The 18606-nt window shown below is 46.7% G+C and overlaps 1 protein-coding gene across 1 annotated transcript in view; it reads right to left on the bottom strand.

Annotated features, from left to right (window-relative positions):
• SEMA7A (semaphorin 7A (JohnMiltonHagen blood group)) overlaps positions 1-5086 on the bottom strand; it is a 76118-nt gene extending 71032 nt beyond the window's left edge. The window contains exon 1 of the mRNA XM_063926441.1: positions 4973-5086. Coding sequence (XP_063782511.1) covers positions 4973-5072 — 100 coding nt within the window. The 5' untranslated portion in view covers positions 5073-5086. The remainder of the gene's footprint in view (positions 1-4972) is intronic.
• Positions 5087-18606: the final 13520 nt, after the last annotated feature.

Genomic DNA, 18606 nt, shown 5'->3' with positions numbered 1-18606 from the left:
GCCTCCCTGCCTGAGGGAGTTGTTGGCAAGGCAGATTTGAGGAAACGGCGGGGGGGAAATGTCTCGAATTCCAGCCTGTACCCCTGAGATACCACTTGAAGGATCCAGGGATCTACTTGTGAGCGAGCCCACTGATTGCTGAAGTTTTTGAGATGGGCCCCCACCGTACCTGGCTCCGCCTGTTGAGCCCCAGCGTCATGCGGCGGACTTAGAAGAAGAAGCGGGGGAGGACTTTTGTTCCTGGGAACTGGCTGTACGCTGCAGCTTTTTTCCCCTACCTCTGCCTCTGGGCAGAAAGGACGCGCCTCTACCCCGCCTGCTCTTTTGGGGACGAAAGGACTGTACCTGATAATACGGTGCTTTCTTTGGTTGTGAGGGGACATGTGGTAAAAATGCTGACTTCCCAGCCGTTGCTGTGGACACTAGGTCTGAAAGACCATCCCCGAACAACTCCTCACCCTTATAAGGCAAAACTTCCATGTGCCTTTTAGAATCTGCATCACCTGTCCACTGCCGAGTCCATAACCCTCTCCTGGCAGAAATGGACAGTGCACTTATTTTTGATGCCAGCCGGCAAATATCCCTCTGTGCATCTCTCATGTATAAGACAGCGTCTTTAATATGCTCTATGTTTAGCAATATAGTGTCCCTGTCTAGGGTGTCAATGTTTTCTGACAGGGAATCTGACCACGCAGCTGCAGCACTGCACATCCATGCTGAAGCAATAGCTGGTCTCAGTATAATACCAGTGTGTGTATATATAGCCTTCAGGAGAGCCTCCTGCTTTCTATCAGCAGGTTCCTTTAGGGCGGCCGTATCCGGAGACGGTAGTGCCACCTTTTTTGATAAGCGTGTAAGCGCTTTATCCACCTTAGGGGGTGTTTCCCAACGTGACCTATCCTCTGGCGGGAAAGGGTACGCCATTAGTAACTTTTTAGAAATTACCAATTTTTTATCTGGGCAAGCCCACGCTACTTCACACACTTCATTTAATTCTTCAGAAGGGGGAAAAACTACTGGGAGTTTTTTCTCTCCAAACATAATACCCTTTTTTGTGGTACATGGGGTCACATCAGAATTGCGTAGAACATTTTTCATTGCCTCAATCATGTAACGAGTGGCCCTATTGGACATTACATTAGTCTCTTCGTCGTCGACACTGGTATCAGTATCCGTGTCGACATCTGTGTCTGCCATCTGAGGTAGCGGGCGTTTTAGAGCCCCTGATGGCCTTTGAGACGTCTGGGCAGGCACGAGCTGAGAAGCCGGCTGTCCCGCATTTGGCATGTCATCAAATTTTTTATGTAAGGAGTCGACACTTTCACGTAATTCCTTCCACAAGTCCATCCACTCAGGTGTCTGCCCCGCAGGGGGTGACAACACATTTATAGGCATCTGCTCCGCCTCCACATAAGCCTCCTCATCAAACATGTCGACACAGCCTTACCGACACACCGCACACACACAGGGAATGTTCTGACAGGAGACAGGACCCCACAAAGCCCTTTGGGGAGACAGAGAGAGAGTATGCCAGCACACACCAGAGCGCTATATAATACAGGGATTAACTAAATTATATCCCCTTATAGCTGCTATATATGTATATTGCGCCTAAATTTAGTGCCCCCCCTCTCTTTTTTACCCTTCTGTAGTGTAGACTGCAGGGGAGAGCCAGGGAGCTTCCTTCCAGCGGAGCTGTGAGGGGAAAAATGGCGCCAGTGTGCTGAGGGAGATAGCTCCGCCCCTTTTTCGGCTGACTTTTCTCCCGCTTTTTTATGGATTCTGGCAGGGGTATTTATCACATATATAGCCTCTGGGACTATATATTGTGATGATTTTGCCAGGCAAGGTGTTTATATTGCTGCTCAGGGAGCCCCCCCCACCCCCCCAGCGCCCTGCACCCATCAGTGACCGCAGTGTGAGGTGTGCAAGAGGAGCAATGGCGCACAGCTGCAGTGCTGTGCGCTACCTTGTTGAAGACAGGAGTCTTCTGCTGCCGATTTTCCGGATCACTTCTTGCTTCTGGCTCTGTAAGGGGGCCGGCGGCGCGGCTCCGGGACCGAACATCAATGGCCGGTTCCATGCGGTCGATCCCTCTGGAGCTAATGGTGTCCAGTAGCCTAAGAAGCCCAAGCTACCACCAGTTAGGTAGGTTCGCTTCTTCTCCCCTTAGTCCCTCGCTGCAGTGAGTCTGTTGCCAGCAGATCTCACTGTAAAATAAAAAACCTAAAATATACTTTCTCTCTAGAAGCTCAGGAGAGCCCCTAGTGTGCATCCAGCTCAGCCGGGCACAAGATTCTAACTAAGGTCTGGAGGAGGGTCATAGTGGGAGGAGCCAGTGCACACCAGTTAGTCCTAAAGCTTTTTTAGTTGTGCCCAGTCTCCTGCGGAGCCGCTATTCCCCATGGTCCTTACGGAGTCCCAGCATCCACTTAGGACGTTAGAGAAAACAGAGGTATTTTGTTTATTGTTTTTGACCTCACCTATAATGCATAACCAGATGAAAAGGCCGTAGAGCCTTGAAACGTTGTTTTTTGCGCCATTAAATTTTTTTTTTAATACAGTTTGACTTTATTTAAGTCCCTGGAGTGCCGCCTATTTTTCTTCAATAGAGGTCCTATCACAGGACCCAAGGAGGATTATCGGTGTTTTTATATATATATATATATATATATATATATATATATATATATATATATCACACATGTAAACACACATACATACACTCACACATGTAAACACACATACATACACACATACATACATACATACTGTACATACACAAGCCTACACACAAACCCACATACATACATACATACATACATGCATTCATATCATACAAAAACACACTTAAACAATGATTTAAAACTTACATACAGAGGGGCGGCAGCTCCCCCGGCACGCGGGACATTCTCTAAGCAGAGAGCTGCATAGCTCTCTGCTCTTGCTACAGCTCCGTCCGCAATCGCGATCGCGGCTTTTGCTGAGATGGGGACAGCTGTGTCTCCATCTCAAAACATTTTTGGGGGTCATCAGGGGGGGGGGGGGTTCCAGGTACTCAGAAACCCCCCCCCTGCGTGCGCCACTGGTTATGTCTGTAAAAAGTATTCACAAATTGGGACGAAAAAAACATTTAACATCAGATTCACTGACAGGCATTACTATAATTAAGGGAAGCAGTTACCTTTCCGAGGGAGAACACAAACACGGCGTTGATAAACTGTCACCAGGCAGAATGCCGGCGTCAAAAAGTACAGACAACCGGCATCCCGATCGTTTGGACAGTGGGACGTGCTGCTGTCCCGCCACGGGGTGGAGGGGGGGTAGGTTTATGCAACAGAAGGGGGGTTAGGGAGCAGCCACGGGAAGGTTAGTGTCAGGGACCAGGGACGAAAGGTTAGGGTTAGGCACATAGAAGGGGAGGTTAGGGTTCGGCACCTCCGGGGAGGGTTAGGGTTAGGCACCCACAAGGGAGGGTTAGGGTCAGTGGTGAATTTCCCATTAGACACGTGCCTAGGGGCAGCACTTGTTTGGGGGCGGCACTTGGAAGCTTGTGTTGGTACTGTCAGCCAAAAAGTGCCAGTAACTGCAAAATATTTCCACTGTTCTGTACCATATGCCATCATAAATTGAGTGTAAATTTGTAGTATATGCACATACTGCCCCAGTAAACTGTTCTACTTAGTAAATATGTACACATAATTAAAATGTCGTAGTTAGTGGCTTCTTTTATTATTCTAATATATTGACTATCATGAAATGAGAGCTTATAGCCAATCAATAAAAATAAATTAGGCAGGTGGGGGCAGCTGTTACTGTTGTGCCCAGGGGCGCCCTCAACCCTAAATTCGCACCTGCTTAGGGTAGGGAAAAGATGAGGGTTAAGGGGTTTAATGAAAAGCTGCTGGGATTCTGATGGACGAGATCCGCTGTCGGTATACTGACTGCCGACATCCCATCCACCGGCAACTCATACTGAATCCATTAATTAATACATTTGACAAAATTCATTAAAAATAACCAGCATTTGCTGTTTATGCTGCTCCTTTCTAGCATATAACTTATTCATAAACGTAATAATATATTTGATATTGCTTTATGCACCTTGCTAGAGAAAAGAGACTTTTACACTACTACAAAAAAAAAATTTTGGCATATTAAAAGGACCGCTTTAGAATGCACTTCCACTAACAAGATGAGCTGGCATGCAGCGGTCATAGAACGACAATTAATTTCTAATACAAAAATACAGTTAACCACGTACTACCACATTTTAAAAAATGTATTAATACTAGTCCTTTTAGTGAATTACCCGGCAATGAGCAGTTGTTTATGTTGGAAAATGATGTGAGACAAATGTAAGTGAAACGTGTATCACGTAACACAATACAAAACCTACAAAAAGTCCCAATATCTTACACAAGGACAGGTTCATACTGTATCATCAGCAAATGTAGGAACCAGAGACACTCTTTTAAGGAGTCAATATAATGGTGTATATTTATCTACATACATAATAACACTATTGAGTCTTTAGACTGTAGAGGAAGTAAAAAAGAAGAAGTATGGGTTTGGTAAAACAGAGAGAGAGAACTGTAGATAATACTAACACAACTGGGTTTAAAAGGTTCAATTTATATTGAATTTTCAAATGAAACAAAAGTGGCACAAAGTTAATTTAAGCAAATTACTGGGATTAATCAATACTAGAGTAACCAATGTAGCATTTTGTCATACATCTATTTATAAGAAGACACGAAAACAATTCTGGAAAGTGCTAATCCGATCACAGATTACAGTACAGATAGTACCATCTGCCCATTATCCCAGTCTCAACATACACTTGTATTAATCCTTCACATAGAGCACAGGAATATTATCAGAGAGAAACAAACTGTCACCCAGGATCATCCCTGTAAATTAGGGACAGGTGGCATCCACGCCCATGTATTTATGGAAAGATTTCACTCACTTGAATTAGGGTGAATTATTCTTGGTGTCATCCTCATGTACCCGTTGCCAAGGCAGAGAGAAGCACAAAGACTCAGAAAAATAGGTATGTGTATCTCCATGTCCTGATGCTGAATGAGGAATGCAGTCAGAAACAGACCAGACCTTAGCTTGCTATAAAGTGAAAGAGCGCCCTCTAGGGACTAACACATGTTGAGATATTTTCTTACGATTTTGACTATATAGTCAAAATCTTAAGAAAAGTTAGTGCAGATCGCAAGGTGAAAGTCACCTTGCTATTCCGATTTGATGCCGATGTGCGGTCTCACACGGTCGGCATCGCAAGACTAGATAGACTGTGCAGTCAAGTCAATTTTGACTATCTCTATAGAAGAGATAGTCAAAATTTACACTGAGACCAAATCGCACATAGGGGGCCATTCCGAGTTGATCGCTAGCTGCATTTGTTCGCAACACAGCGATCAGGCTAAAAAAATTTCAGTTCTGCGCATGCGTATGCGGCGCAATGCCCACGCGCTACGTACGGGTACAACGAATGATGCAGTTTTGCACAGGGTCTAACGATGCATTTCAGTCGCACTGGTTGCCGCAGAGTGATTGACATGAAGTGGGCATTTCTGGGTGGCAACTGACCGTTTTCAGGGAGTGTTTGGAAACACGCAGGCGTGCCAGGGAAAACGCAGGCGTGGCTGGGTGAACGCTGGGCGGGTGTGTGACGTCAAATCAGGAACTGAATAGTCTGAAGTGATCGCAAGTGCTGAGTAGGTTTTGAGCTACTCTGAAACTAAACAAAAATTTTTTGCAGGCGCTCTGCGATAAAAACGTTCGCACTTCTGCTAAGCTAAAATACACTCCCAGTGGGCGGCGGCATAGCGTTTGCACAGCTGCTAAAAACTGCTGACAAGCGATCAACTCAGAATGACCCCCTTAGTCAGTATCGCCGACATAGCCCCTGTCGCATAGTGAGAATCGGGCTTAGCCAGAATCTCACCATGTGTATGCACCTTAATTCAGATCTGATCGCAGCAGCAAATTTAATATGTAATGGGCAAAACCATGGGCCTAATTCAGATCTAATCGCAGCAGCAAATTTGTTAGCAAATGGACAAAACCATGGGGGTCATTCCGAGTTGATCGTAGCTGTGCTAAATTTAGCACAGCTACAATCATGTTCCCAGACATACGGGGAGATGCCAAGAACAGGGCTAGCCTGCTCCGCATTTCTGTACACCCCCCACCCCACCCCCGCACAAGTACAAAAGCATCGCACAGCGGCGATGCTTTTGTACTTGTTGAGCAACTCCCAGCCAGCGCAGCTCCTGCGGCTGGCCGGGAGTTACTTGTCGCTGCCTCTGGTCGCAGCGCCTGCATGTGACGTCACGCAGCTGCTGCAGCCCGCCCCCCGCATGGTCCGGCCATGCCTGCCTTGGCCGGACCGCGCCCCCAAAACAGCGGCTAAACGCCACGGTGCCGCCCCCTCCTGCCCAGCGACTGCCTCTGCCTGTCAATCAGGCAGAGGCGATCGCTAGGGAATGCACTGCGGCGCCGTTGCATGCGCAGTTCCGACCCGAACGCTGCGCTGCGAACAACTGCAGTGAGCGATCGGGTCGAAATGACCCCCCATGTGCACTGCAGGGGGGGGGGCAGATATAACATGTGCAGAAAGAGTTAGATTTGGGTGGAATGAGTCCAAATTGCAGTGTAAAAATAAAGCATTCAGTACAGGTTGAGTATCCCATATCCAAATATTCCAAAATACGGAATATTCCGAAATACGGACTTTTTTGAGTGAGAGTGAGATAGTGAAACCTTTGTTTTCTGATGGCTCAATGTACACAAACTTTGTTTAATACACAAAATTATTAAAAATATTGTATTAAATGACCTTTAGGCTGTGTGTATAAGGTGTATATGAAACATAAATGAATTGTGTGAATGTACACACACTTTGTTTAATGCACAAAGTTATAAAAAATATTGTCTAGAATGACCTTCAGGCTGTGTGTATAAGGTGTATATGAGACATAAATGCATTCTGTGCTTAGATTTAGGTCCCATCGTCATGATATCTCATTATGGTATGCAATTATTCCAAAATACGGAAAAATCCGATATCCAAAATACCTCTGGTCCCAAGCATTTTGGATAAGGGATACTCAACCTGTATTTACCCCAGGGCCGGATTAAGCCTTGGGGGTGCCCGAGGCACTTAAGAGTGGGGGGCCCTGATGGAAGGTGGGCGATGTATATTAAATTGTGCATACCTCCCAACATGTCCCATTCCTGGAGGGAAAAAATGCTCTCTACCTGGACTTCCCACTTAATATATGATTGGCGTCATTAGTGTTGAACTATTTAATTGATAAGAAAGGTACTTCAACACAGGTGATTGCAATCATAAATTAAGAAAGAAGTCCAGATGGAGAACATTTTGTCCCTCCTGGAATGGGTCATGGTGGGAGGTATAGATTGTGTATATTAAATTTAAACCAAAAGTGTATATAAGTTTTAACTAATAGTTTAATGATGCCTGTGTACTGTTTATAGCTTCACCTAACTGAAAGAAAACTATTTTATAAACTTTTCTTGTAGTGGAACTTAATCTTAATATACACATAGAAAAATAAAATAATTTATCTTGTCACATGCAAGAATAGCAGTAGCCTCTGTACTACTTACACACTGGGACAGGACTCAGGAGTGTGTGTGTGTGTGTGTGTGTGTGTGTGTGTGTGTGTGTGTGTGTGTGTGTGTGTGTGTGTGTGTGTGTGTGTGTGTGTGTGTGTGTGTGTGTGTGTGTGTGTGTGTGTGTGTGTGTGTGTGTGTGTGTCTCTAGACCCAAATGGTTTAGTTGCATAACAGTTTACACAGTGCTCAGACACCCAGGCGGGGAGAAGGAGAAGCTGGGATCCCTGTGTCACTTACAGCTCTCTCCACCCTCCTATCTCTCCTCTGGTCAGAAATCTTTGTAGCTCAAGAAACAGGATATTCCTGTGTCTCTGTCTGCACTGCATACTGTCCTGCTTGCATTCTGGCTGCTGGTTCTGCTGCTGCTTAAGAGGGAAAGCTAGTGGTGTCATTGTGCCCTGGCTGGGGGGGGGGGGGGGGGGGGGTTACAGTACGCCCTGCATCCCCCCCTTAATCTGGCTATGATTTACCCTGCACAGAGACAAAATAACCTACCCAAATCTAACTCTCTATGCACGTTATATCTGCCTCCCCTGCAATGCACATGGTTTTGCCCATTAGCTAACAAATTTGCTGCTGCGATCAGCTCTGAATTAGGCCCTAGGGCACACTTTTTCACTTCACTTCCTTGCCAGTGGCAGTTTTAGAGCAGTTAATTATTCAAATAGGGGAGCCACACTCAGCAATGTCTGACAGTGTTTAGGGGTGCCAGTTGATGTGGCTCCCCTATTTGAATAATGGAGTGCTCTGCAACTGCAAGGAAGTCCAGGAACAGAGCATTGTGTCCTCCCCCCTCCACGACTTGGTATCACCGGCACCATGCATTCTTTATAGCCCCGGCTGGGTAGGCTGTCTCAACTCTCGTCTGTGAGGGGGGAGTTATCTCAATCCCTTCTTAGTGGGTGTCTATGTCACAAAAGCAAGCTACTGTCCAAATTTTAAATTCCTAGTCCTTTGTGATGAGTCAGTGGTATTTTATATATATATATATATATATATATATATATATTTATATATACATACACACACAAACACATACAGATATGTCCTCAAATGCCCGGGTACCGCCACAGCAGAGGCAGCTGCCGCCGGGCTCCTGCTTTGAAGGGGGGCACCACTCCTCCTGTTACATGTGTTCAACGACATTAATCAATTAAGTTAAATGACAGCAGCCGATATCTCTTCCGTAGCCGACTTCCCCACTAGTCACTACACCTTACAAATCACACCCTCTTTATTATAGATACACTGGAAGCAGATACCTTACTGATAAATCTATTTGCCCCTATAAAGGAAGCATGGGAATTCTAACTATTCTCAATTACAAGTAACTTCATATACTGTAGTTAGAATTCTTATACTTCCTATGCAAGAGCAAATATCTCCATCAGTAAGGTGCATGCTTCCAGTGTAATAGGTTGTGGGTGCTAATCCTGGATATGTCACTTGCAAATTAATTGTCAGAGAAATAATCAGCATTGTGAGTGACTGAGCAGATATATGTAGTGTGTGGCTGGACCCCTACATAGAACTGCCTAGTTGCAACGGTTTTGTAGTAGCTTCATATAGTTAGAATCTGCAGGCTTGCTATGCAGGAGCGCGCGTGTGTGTGTGTGTGTGTGTGTGTGTGTGTGTGTGTGTGTGTGTGTGTGTGTGTGTGTGTGTGTGTGTGTGTGTGTGTGTGTGTGTGTGTGTGTGTGTGTGTGTGTGTGTGTGTGTGTGTGTGTGTGTGTGTGTGTGTGTGTGTGTGTGTGTGTGTGTGTGTGTATATAGATATACACACATATATATATACGTATGTATGTATGTCAGTGACGTGCGGTGAGGTCCGGGCCTGGGGAGGCACTGCAGCTAAACACACCCCCCCCCCCCCCCCCCCGGAAAAAAAAAAGTGCAGTCCCCCCACACCACTAAAACCAGCACCAGGCAGAACCAGCCAGGGGGGATAATGCCATAGCAGGGGAGACACTCAGTGTGGGGTCCCCCTGCCATGCCATTAAACACCCCCCAAACCAGTCAGCCCAGGGCTGGAATTCCTCGGAAAGTGGGGCCCCCAAAAAATCTAAATGGGGTCCCCCCTCCCGAGCAACAACCAGCACTGGGCTGATAGCCCAGTGCTATGCCCCGCACCCCTGGTGGCGGTGGGTGCGGGGTTCATTGTATGCTAATACTGTTCTTTACAGGTGGCCTACAGATCCCAGCAAGCCTGCCCCAGCATGCTGGCACTTGGAGAACCACAAGTGCCAGCATGCCCGGACATAAAGGGCCCGCTGGCACCTGTAGTCCACCTGCAAAGAATAGTAATATTGTTCTTTACAGGTGGCCTACAGGTCCCAGCAAGCCTGCCCCAGCATGCTGGCACTTGGAGAACCACAAGTGCCAGCATGCCCGGACATAAAGGGCCCGCTGGCACCTGTAGTCCACCTGTAAAGAAAATATTGGAAAAAAACAAGACACATTCTTTAAAAAATCCTTTATTAAACTGGGTCTTCACCTGGGGGCAGGGGTGTATCTACCTATGAGGCACAGGACTGCACTGCCCTGCATTGGGCTAGGGCAGTGGATGGAGTGGAAGCACGGCACTCACTGCCAGGCAGCCCAGCAGCATGGAGGAGAGGGAGAGAGGACAACGAGCTACTAAAGTACATGCAGTCAGCGTACCCTGTCTGTAATGTGGGGGTGACACTATATAGTCTGTCTGTATGTGTGTCTGTGACTGAATTTATGTATGTGTGTGACTATGTATGTATGTATGTATGTATGTATGTTTGTGTGTATATAAGTATCTACTGTATTTCTGTGTGTATTAGTGTGTGACTATGTATGTGAATAAGTGTGTAACTATGTATGTATGTGACTGTATTTGTATATACTACATGTGTGACTGTACTGTATATCATATGTACAGTATGTGTTTTGTGTGTGACTATGTATGTAAGTGTATACTGTATGTGTGTACCTATGGGCAGGATCAGATATACTAATGGCAATGTGGTTTGACCGCATTCCCCATATAAAATAAGAAATATATTTATTAGCACTGGTCCTCATTTCCATTTTCTATTTGCATTCTCCACATGCCCTGTATAGACGGTGTTTTCTATAGGGGTACGACAGTGTGGCGTAACGTGAATAAGAGACACTACTGTACATTGTAATGTGAGTAATGGACACTACTGTGCGGTGTAATGTGATACTGTGCACCATAATTTGAATTGGAAGTACTATTGTGTGACCATGCCCCTTCCCCACAAAGCCACATCCCTTTTTAGACCCGCCTTCCTTATTTCGTGTGTGTGTGTGTGTGTGTGTGTGTGTGTGTGTGTGTGTGTGTGTGTGTGTGTGTGTGTGTGTGTGTGTGTGTGGTCGGTCACCAGCCCCTGACTTTGCCAGGGGCGCTCAGACCCCTAGATACACCCCTGCCTGGGGGCGGCGGCCTTTAAGCTCTTTTGCATGGCCGCCGCCTTCCCAGGGCTTCCGGCGTCTTCACCTGGGGGGGCGCCACCTCCCCAGGGCTTCTGGGGTCTTCCTCCGGCGTCTTCACCTGGTGTGCGGCGGCTGCTAAGCTCTTTTGCATAGCCGCCGCACATCCAGGACTTCCACGACGTCTTCACCTGGGAGGCGGCGGCCTTTAAGCTCTTTTGCATGGCCGCCGCCTTCCCAGGACTTCCAACATCTTCACCTGGTGGGCGGCGGCTGCTAAGCTCTTTTGCATAGCCGCCGCCCATCCAGGACTTCCACGGCGTCTTCAGGAGCTCTTCTCCGCTACTCCTCCGCCGTCGGACTGACAGCCGCTGCCTCGCGCTGACTTATATAAGTCAGCGGGAGGGGGCGGGGCGATGACGCGGCGAGCCATGATTGGCTCGCGGCGGCCATCTTGAATTTCAAAAATGACGCTGAGGCGCCATTTTTGAAATGGGTACCGCTTCCGCTGCCAAACTCTGCACAAGGGGTCTGAATGCCGCGTCCCGCCGCCGCTACCACCGCTCGCCTCTCTGCCGCCAGCACCTCCGCCGCTCGGCCCGCCGCATCCCGCATCTCCGCCGCCCGCACCTCCGCAGGTACCGACGCCCACACAGTGATTGACAGCGGATCCAGTGACGGATCCGCTGGCCAATCACTGTGCCTTCACTCACAGGGACGTGCTTTCATAGGATGAAAGCACGTCCCTGTAGGAAAGCGGCACCACTAATGGTGCCGCTTTCCCATGTTATTTCAATGGGCTTTTCCTGCCCATTGCTAGGCCCCGCCCGCGCCCACCCCCGCTCCCCATACCTTTCCTAATCACTACGGGAGGCACCACGATCGGTGCCTCCCAAACTGATTTTCACATAGGTAAAATAATAAAGAAGATTCTTATGTGTCATAAGTATCTTCTTTGTATTATTTTACTCATTAATGACAGGGGAGGCACTGCCTCCCCTGACTGCACGTCCCTGATTGTATGTATGTATGTATGTATGTATGTATGTATAGGGGGCACCAATATTTTTCTTGTCTCCGGGCAACTGGGACAAACTTGCGCCACTGCGCCACAGTGCATTCAAATGAGGCTCAGGGTGAAGCAGGACACTGCCACTGCCAGCAGCACACATACGAATACCCCCTTCAGCAACAGCTCTCAGCAGTGCAGTACTGACAACTCATCGTCAGGATAAGTCACCAAGCTGGACCGCCTTCGCAGTGTAGAGTTTGGATTTGGCTGCTAGCTGCTTTGGGGCATGCCACAGACCAGCAGCAATGTGGCGGCACCTATATGATGTCATAGTGTGACAGGCGCAACGGCAGCTTACGCCACCCGACGCCTCCCTGCTTTGCAGACTCTGCTGAGCGGGTTTCACCATGCCTGTGTATGCCCAGTTTAACTTTTACCAACTAAAATAAGTTGCTCTACCTTTCCCCTCACTTCCATCATACCCTCCACCATGGCCGGACTGGCCATCTGGCACATGCCAGAAGGGCCGATGGGCAGGTGGGCCGAACCGGTCATTCAGAGAGCCGGGAAGGGCTGCTCTGCTCTCTGCTTCCATGGTCTCCATGGAAATGGGGGCGTGCCACGAGTCCACGCCCTTGGACTCGCGGCACACCCCCTTACGTTGTGCGGTGCTGTGACGTATGCGCCCCCCCCAAATGCAAGGGCCGAATTAAGGCCCCAGTCCGTCGCTGCCCTCCACCCTGCATTTGGTTGTATCATTTTGTTTTTGTTATCTTGTGCTATCCTTTGTAGTAATTACAACTGTTTTGTGATATCCCTGTAAAGTGCTGCAGACATCATATAAATAAAAAATAACAGTAATACAAAATCACAAGGAAATATCCCGTGCAATGAAATCTCAAAAGGAGCCCAAAGTACCTGCAGTAATGGATTTACCATGCTATATCCTGCAAATAATATTTTTGACCTTTATCAGTTTATAAAGGGCCCCATACACTAGAGCGATAATGCCCGATTTCATCCGATTTCATGCATTCAGCCCGATATAGCGGATGAAATCTGGAATTTTGGAGGGGTTACCAATAGGATCCGATGTGCGTTCACGTGAGCATCGGATCGGATCCTCCAGATTGAATGTTCTGCACATTCAATCAGGTCCGACCTGGGGGCATGGCTGGGATCGCCCAGGATCGCCAAAGATACATCGTATGCAAAAGGACAGCATCCGATATATCTTGGGCAATCCTGCCCTCCGGGAGGCTGCCGGGGTGATCGCCTGCGACATGTGGTCACATAAGTGTATGGGGCCCTTAAAACACAAAGCTATACCTTAAATCACACCTTTACCATGGAGCCACTGCGGCCGCTAGACTTAATACTCACGCTACGTACTTTGTACGCTATTTGCGTACAGAGTCCCGCACCGTGTACATACTTAGCGTACAAACGCCGCGCTGGGGGTACAAAGTACACACAGCGCGCGCACACACTTTTGATAAACTTTAAACCTTATTCGTCATGAAATGCAATGATGTTATTACACTCTAAACCTTGTGCCGCAAAGCACTACAATGATGTTACACCTTAAACCTTACGCAGCGCTGACGGTATAAAGTACCCGCAGTGCGTACACACCTTATCAATACATTCTTAAACCTCATACAGTTAGGTAATGTAATACGCTTTAAACCTTAGCAGGGAAATGAGGACACAACACCGATTTGTAGTTAACCGCTGCGTTCTAACGCCACAGTGGATTATTTGAAAGGGGATAACAATACAAATTATACACTACAAGGCTAACAAGATAAATCTACAACAGAATAATGGCTACAGTCAATGTACATACGTGAGAATATTCGCTTGCGCAACCTGGACCAGTCCTCCGCTCATCAGGTAGATAGCGTTCAGAGTCTTCTGACCGGCCAGGCAGCAATAGGCTTTTTATACACAACTTCCATAAACAATACAATGGTTACTGTAATCCCTTTGTTCATTGGACACAGAGATGCATCTTTACATTACAGGAGAGGTCATAGGTTGATTTGAAAAGGTGGGCGATGTCTTTCCCAACTGCTCTTGTGGGTGGTCTCCTCTGGATTCCCGCCGAATACATAATATACAGTAAGTACAGTTTATATCTATATTCTACTTCTGCACATAACTATACGCAGGAACATGCGATCTTCCTCTAACCAACACCGGAATGTTACCCTTAAAATACCCTACAGCTGGATACTAGACATCACCTTATAACCTTAGTCTGTCCCTTCCTGTCATGCAAAAGCGAATCCCTTAGCCCTGGAATCATTTAACCTGTTGATACTTGCTGATGTGGTGCAGGGGAGCTATGTGTACAATGTGCACTATTTGGGTTAAATATGTAATGTTCTGATAACCCTCTATGTGCTCACAAACTCCGCCGTAAATACCCATACCACGCGCAGGATCGCGGGAGCGATCATACGCATATTGCGGATATGTGCACGCACGGCGGAACAAGTGCACGCGCAGCGGGCATGTGTGTGTGGTTAGTACGTAATGTGTGTGCTACAATATTTTTCGACTTTGACATCATCCTGATAAAACACACTTTAACATAATTGTGATTCCTAAATCAAAGGTCTCTGAGATTTGATAGCTATTGGCCTCTCTCTCTACTGAATGCAGATATTTAACTTGTGAATTGCTTAGTCCAGTGGTTCACAAACATTTTTGAATCACGGCGCCCTAGAGTATCAGAATGGTTTTCACGGCACTCCATGGCCAAAAGTTTTTTTATTGAAAAATATAGAAAAAATATATGAAATTAAGTAAATTATGTTTATATGTCATCCTTAGGTTAAAGTATGTGGTGGGGGACAAGATTTGCTTCTGTTTGTCCACACATTATATGACTGGCATGCACAAGCACTAGTTTTGACTATTACATTGACAATAAATAGTTTGAATTGGTCCTGGACCACCAACCTGAGGCACCCCTACACACAGTTTGAGAACCACTGGCTTAGTCAATCAATTAAACATATTTAACAACCCTGATTGATAAGGTTCAGTCTTGCTTTGCCCCAACAAGGCTAGTCCTTGCCGGTACTAGAAAGACAGTAAACGTCATTTCCTATATAAACAAAATGTCACTGATCAATCCAAAAGGGCCCCATACACTAGGACAATAATGCCCAATTTCATCCGATTTCAGGCATTCGGCCCAATATAATGGATGAAATTGGGCATTTTGAAGGCGTTTCCGATCCGATGCACGTTCCCGTGAGCATCAGATTCTCCAGATTGAATGTGCTGCACATTCAATCTGGTCCGACCCTGCAGGCATGGCTGGGATCGGCCAGGTTCGCTCAAGATACATCGTATGCAAAAGGACAGCATATGATGTATCTTGGGCAATCCTGCCTCCCGGGAGGCTGCCAGAGGTGATCGCCATTGTCGAAGTCAAAAATATTACATAGAGAGAACATACAGACTCCACACATTATGAGTCGCTATGCTTGCGAATACGCACAGCGGGCACAGCAATATATGATAACATACGCATTTACACGGACATGCCACAAAGATAGATTCAACACATGTTTCATACAGCACATAAATTGAACATATCAAGCACCAGACATCATAAGGTTTTAAATTATGTAATGGAGTAATGTCATGTATGTGTATTATTGGAGCGGAGCAAGATGGACATGTCGTGCTTGGTGTTAAAGTAACCAGATTAATGAGTGTGTTAATTTGGTGCCTGTGGTTAGATTGTAGCACACTGCAATGAGTAGTTATGATTGAATGTAGGAATATGAATCCACAATTCGAATGACAACAAAGAACTTCCTGGAAGACAGCATGCGTGCAGAAAGGATCCAATGGCTAACCCCTGTAATTACACCATCAAGGCTGGATGTTGCTTGCATATGAACTGACCAATGACTCATCATGAATGAGAAAGTTCCCTCCCGTAGACCAATAGCAAGAGATCTGTATACCTCCAACGGTCTCAGAGATATAGCTGATGCCACATAGGAGAGCTTCCTGTTTGTACCAGGTGCTGACCGAGATGGGCTTCTGCCGATGCTCTGCTGCTTTGAGCATGGAGGGAGAGCTAAAGATGGAGGAGGGGGAGCCTAGTAAGCATTGAGCAAATATGGTGATGTATTGCTGGCCGTGTATGTATTTGAATTAGTTTGTAATAACTGCTTACTGTGTACATTGTAACCATGTAACTATGTATATATATACTGTACATTGTGATATATTGAATACATATCCTCTTAATAACAAATATATACATCAATGAGCTTTGGAACTCAGATAATGTGTGGGTGTATTGTTTTCTCTTATGGGATGTAGTGTTTTGCGATATATAGCACACATTCATAGCACATGGTAATAAGAAGCGCAGGCATCGACAATATATAATAGAGCTGGCATTTTAAATATTTGTTAGAAAGTCATTTGACTTGAACACCCGCGACATGTCAGACGGGCATGTCGCGGTAGTGTGTGGGGCCCATTACACTTGGAGCAGGAAAGGCTTTTTGTAGGCTCTCATAGCCATTCCAAGATTAAGCTTAATAATGTAGATTTTCACTAATTAATTTAGGAAAACATTCTCAGTTATTTAAGCCCCTCATCTGCTGTCAAAAACAATGGGCTAAGGGCCTAATTCAGCATGGATTGTACTTGTGAGAAAAATCGCACAACTATGATTCATTACACTGACATGCCCAACACAGGGCAAGTCTAGCCAGGCCTAGCAGCGAAGGCAGGTGGCTACCCGCCATGTTTCGGGTCACAGCAGAAGCGTGTGACGTCAAGGCCCGCCCCGCAAACGGTCCGGACACGCCTGCATCTCGATGTGGCAGCCCTGACAGTAGATTGTGGCACCACAAGTGTCAGCATGCCCCTGTGTGATCTAGAGGCATGCATCATACAGCCTGTGGTCTCCTACCTGATTGGCTGCCTGCAGAGAGAGAATGGAACCTTGACAGGACAGGGGGGAGGGGAGAAGCTCCTGCTCTGTAGATAAAAGTGTTCTGAAGTGTGTGCAAGTGGTACACTGTGAGGAGAAAAGTGCAACTGGGACTAAGAGGTGAGCAGCCATATTACTAGCCCCCACAGCTACCAGAGAGGAATCCCAGGGGAAAGAGCAGCCCTGCAACTGAGACTGCAGCAGCAGGAGAAAACCTCACTGTGAAACAGCTAATAGAGTTCAGCAGCACAGGCTAATATAGGAAGGGAAGCCCTGCAGGGAAGAGGGTTCATGGCAGCCAAGGGAGGTCCCATTTTGGAAAGCAGTTATCTCCAATAAGTGTTGCAGCATCTGTGAGCCCAGCAGCCATATAGCACACATAGACTACAGTTAAAACACAGTTTTGCAACAACCAGTCTGCATGCCAGCAGAGAAGTCTGCCGTAAAGACACTATTGCACTTAAAGACATAGTTACAGTGAAAGTTACAACCTCACGAAGAAGGAAGCAGCCCCGTGACTCACAGCATAGCGGAGGACCAGGCAACTGGTCAGGTGTCCGAAGAGAGTAGCCCTGTGGACCGCAGTGCAGCAGAGGTCCAGGCAACTGCTCTCAAGTGACCGCGAAGTATGCCAGATCGAGACCGGACGTAAATGGAAGACAGCGTTCTTCAGCTGCGAGAAACCTTGGTCCATTTAAGGGAACGCATTTGCCAGTATAACTTATCCTCTTTATTTAACGGAGTCCTCCCATCTGTGTCCATAGGGGGTCATTCCGAGTTGATTGCTAGCTGCCGTAGTTCACAGCGCAGCGATCAGGCTAAAAATCATCATTTCTGCGCATGCATATGGGCCGCAGTGCGCACGCGCGACGTACTTCACAAAAAACTATGCAGTTTCACACAAGGCCTTGGGACGCTTTTCTGTCGCACTACTGATCGGTGAGTGATTGACATGAATGGGGCATTTCTGGGAGGTAACTTACCGTTTTCCAGGAGTGTGCTAAAAACGCAGGAGTGTCAGATAAAAACGCAGGCGTGACTGAGGAAACGGGGGAGTGGCTGACCGAACGCAGGGCGTGTTTGTGACATCAAAACAGGAACTAAACAGACTGAAGTGATCGCAAGGAAGGAGTAGTCTGCAGCTACTCTGAAACTGCTTGAAAAAATGTCAGCACTGTTCTGCTAACCTTTCGTTCGCACTTCTGCTAAGCTAAGATACACTCCCAGAGGGCGGCGGCTTAGCGTGTGCAATGCTGCTAAAAGCAGCTAGCGAGCGATCAACTCGGAATGAGGGCCCTAGTGAGAGATAATTTACATTGTGCATTTATACACCCACATTTACGTTGCTATCCAAGGGTTCATTGTACAGCGTGTTACTTCATGCTATTCTGCCACTTCTCTTAATTTGCATATTCCTGGAAAAGGAACATTCTTGCTATTTCTCCTTTGCCATTGCGGAGTGACATTGCCTAACTTTAATTGCTCATGTAGTGACCCTTTGCCAAAAATCCTGTGCACAGGTAGAGGAAGAACA

The sequence above is a fragment of the Pseudophryne corroboree genome, chromosome 6 (assembly GCF_028390025.1).
Source record: "Pseudophryne corroboree isolate aPseCor3 chromosome 6, aPseCor3.hap2, whole genome shotgun sequence".
NCBI lineage: Eukaryota > Metazoa > Chordata > Amphibia > Anura > Myobatrachidae > Pseudophryne > Pseudophryne corroboree.
Note: the sequence above shows the minus strand (reverse complement) of the source record. Positions and strands in the feature narration are given on the sequence as shown.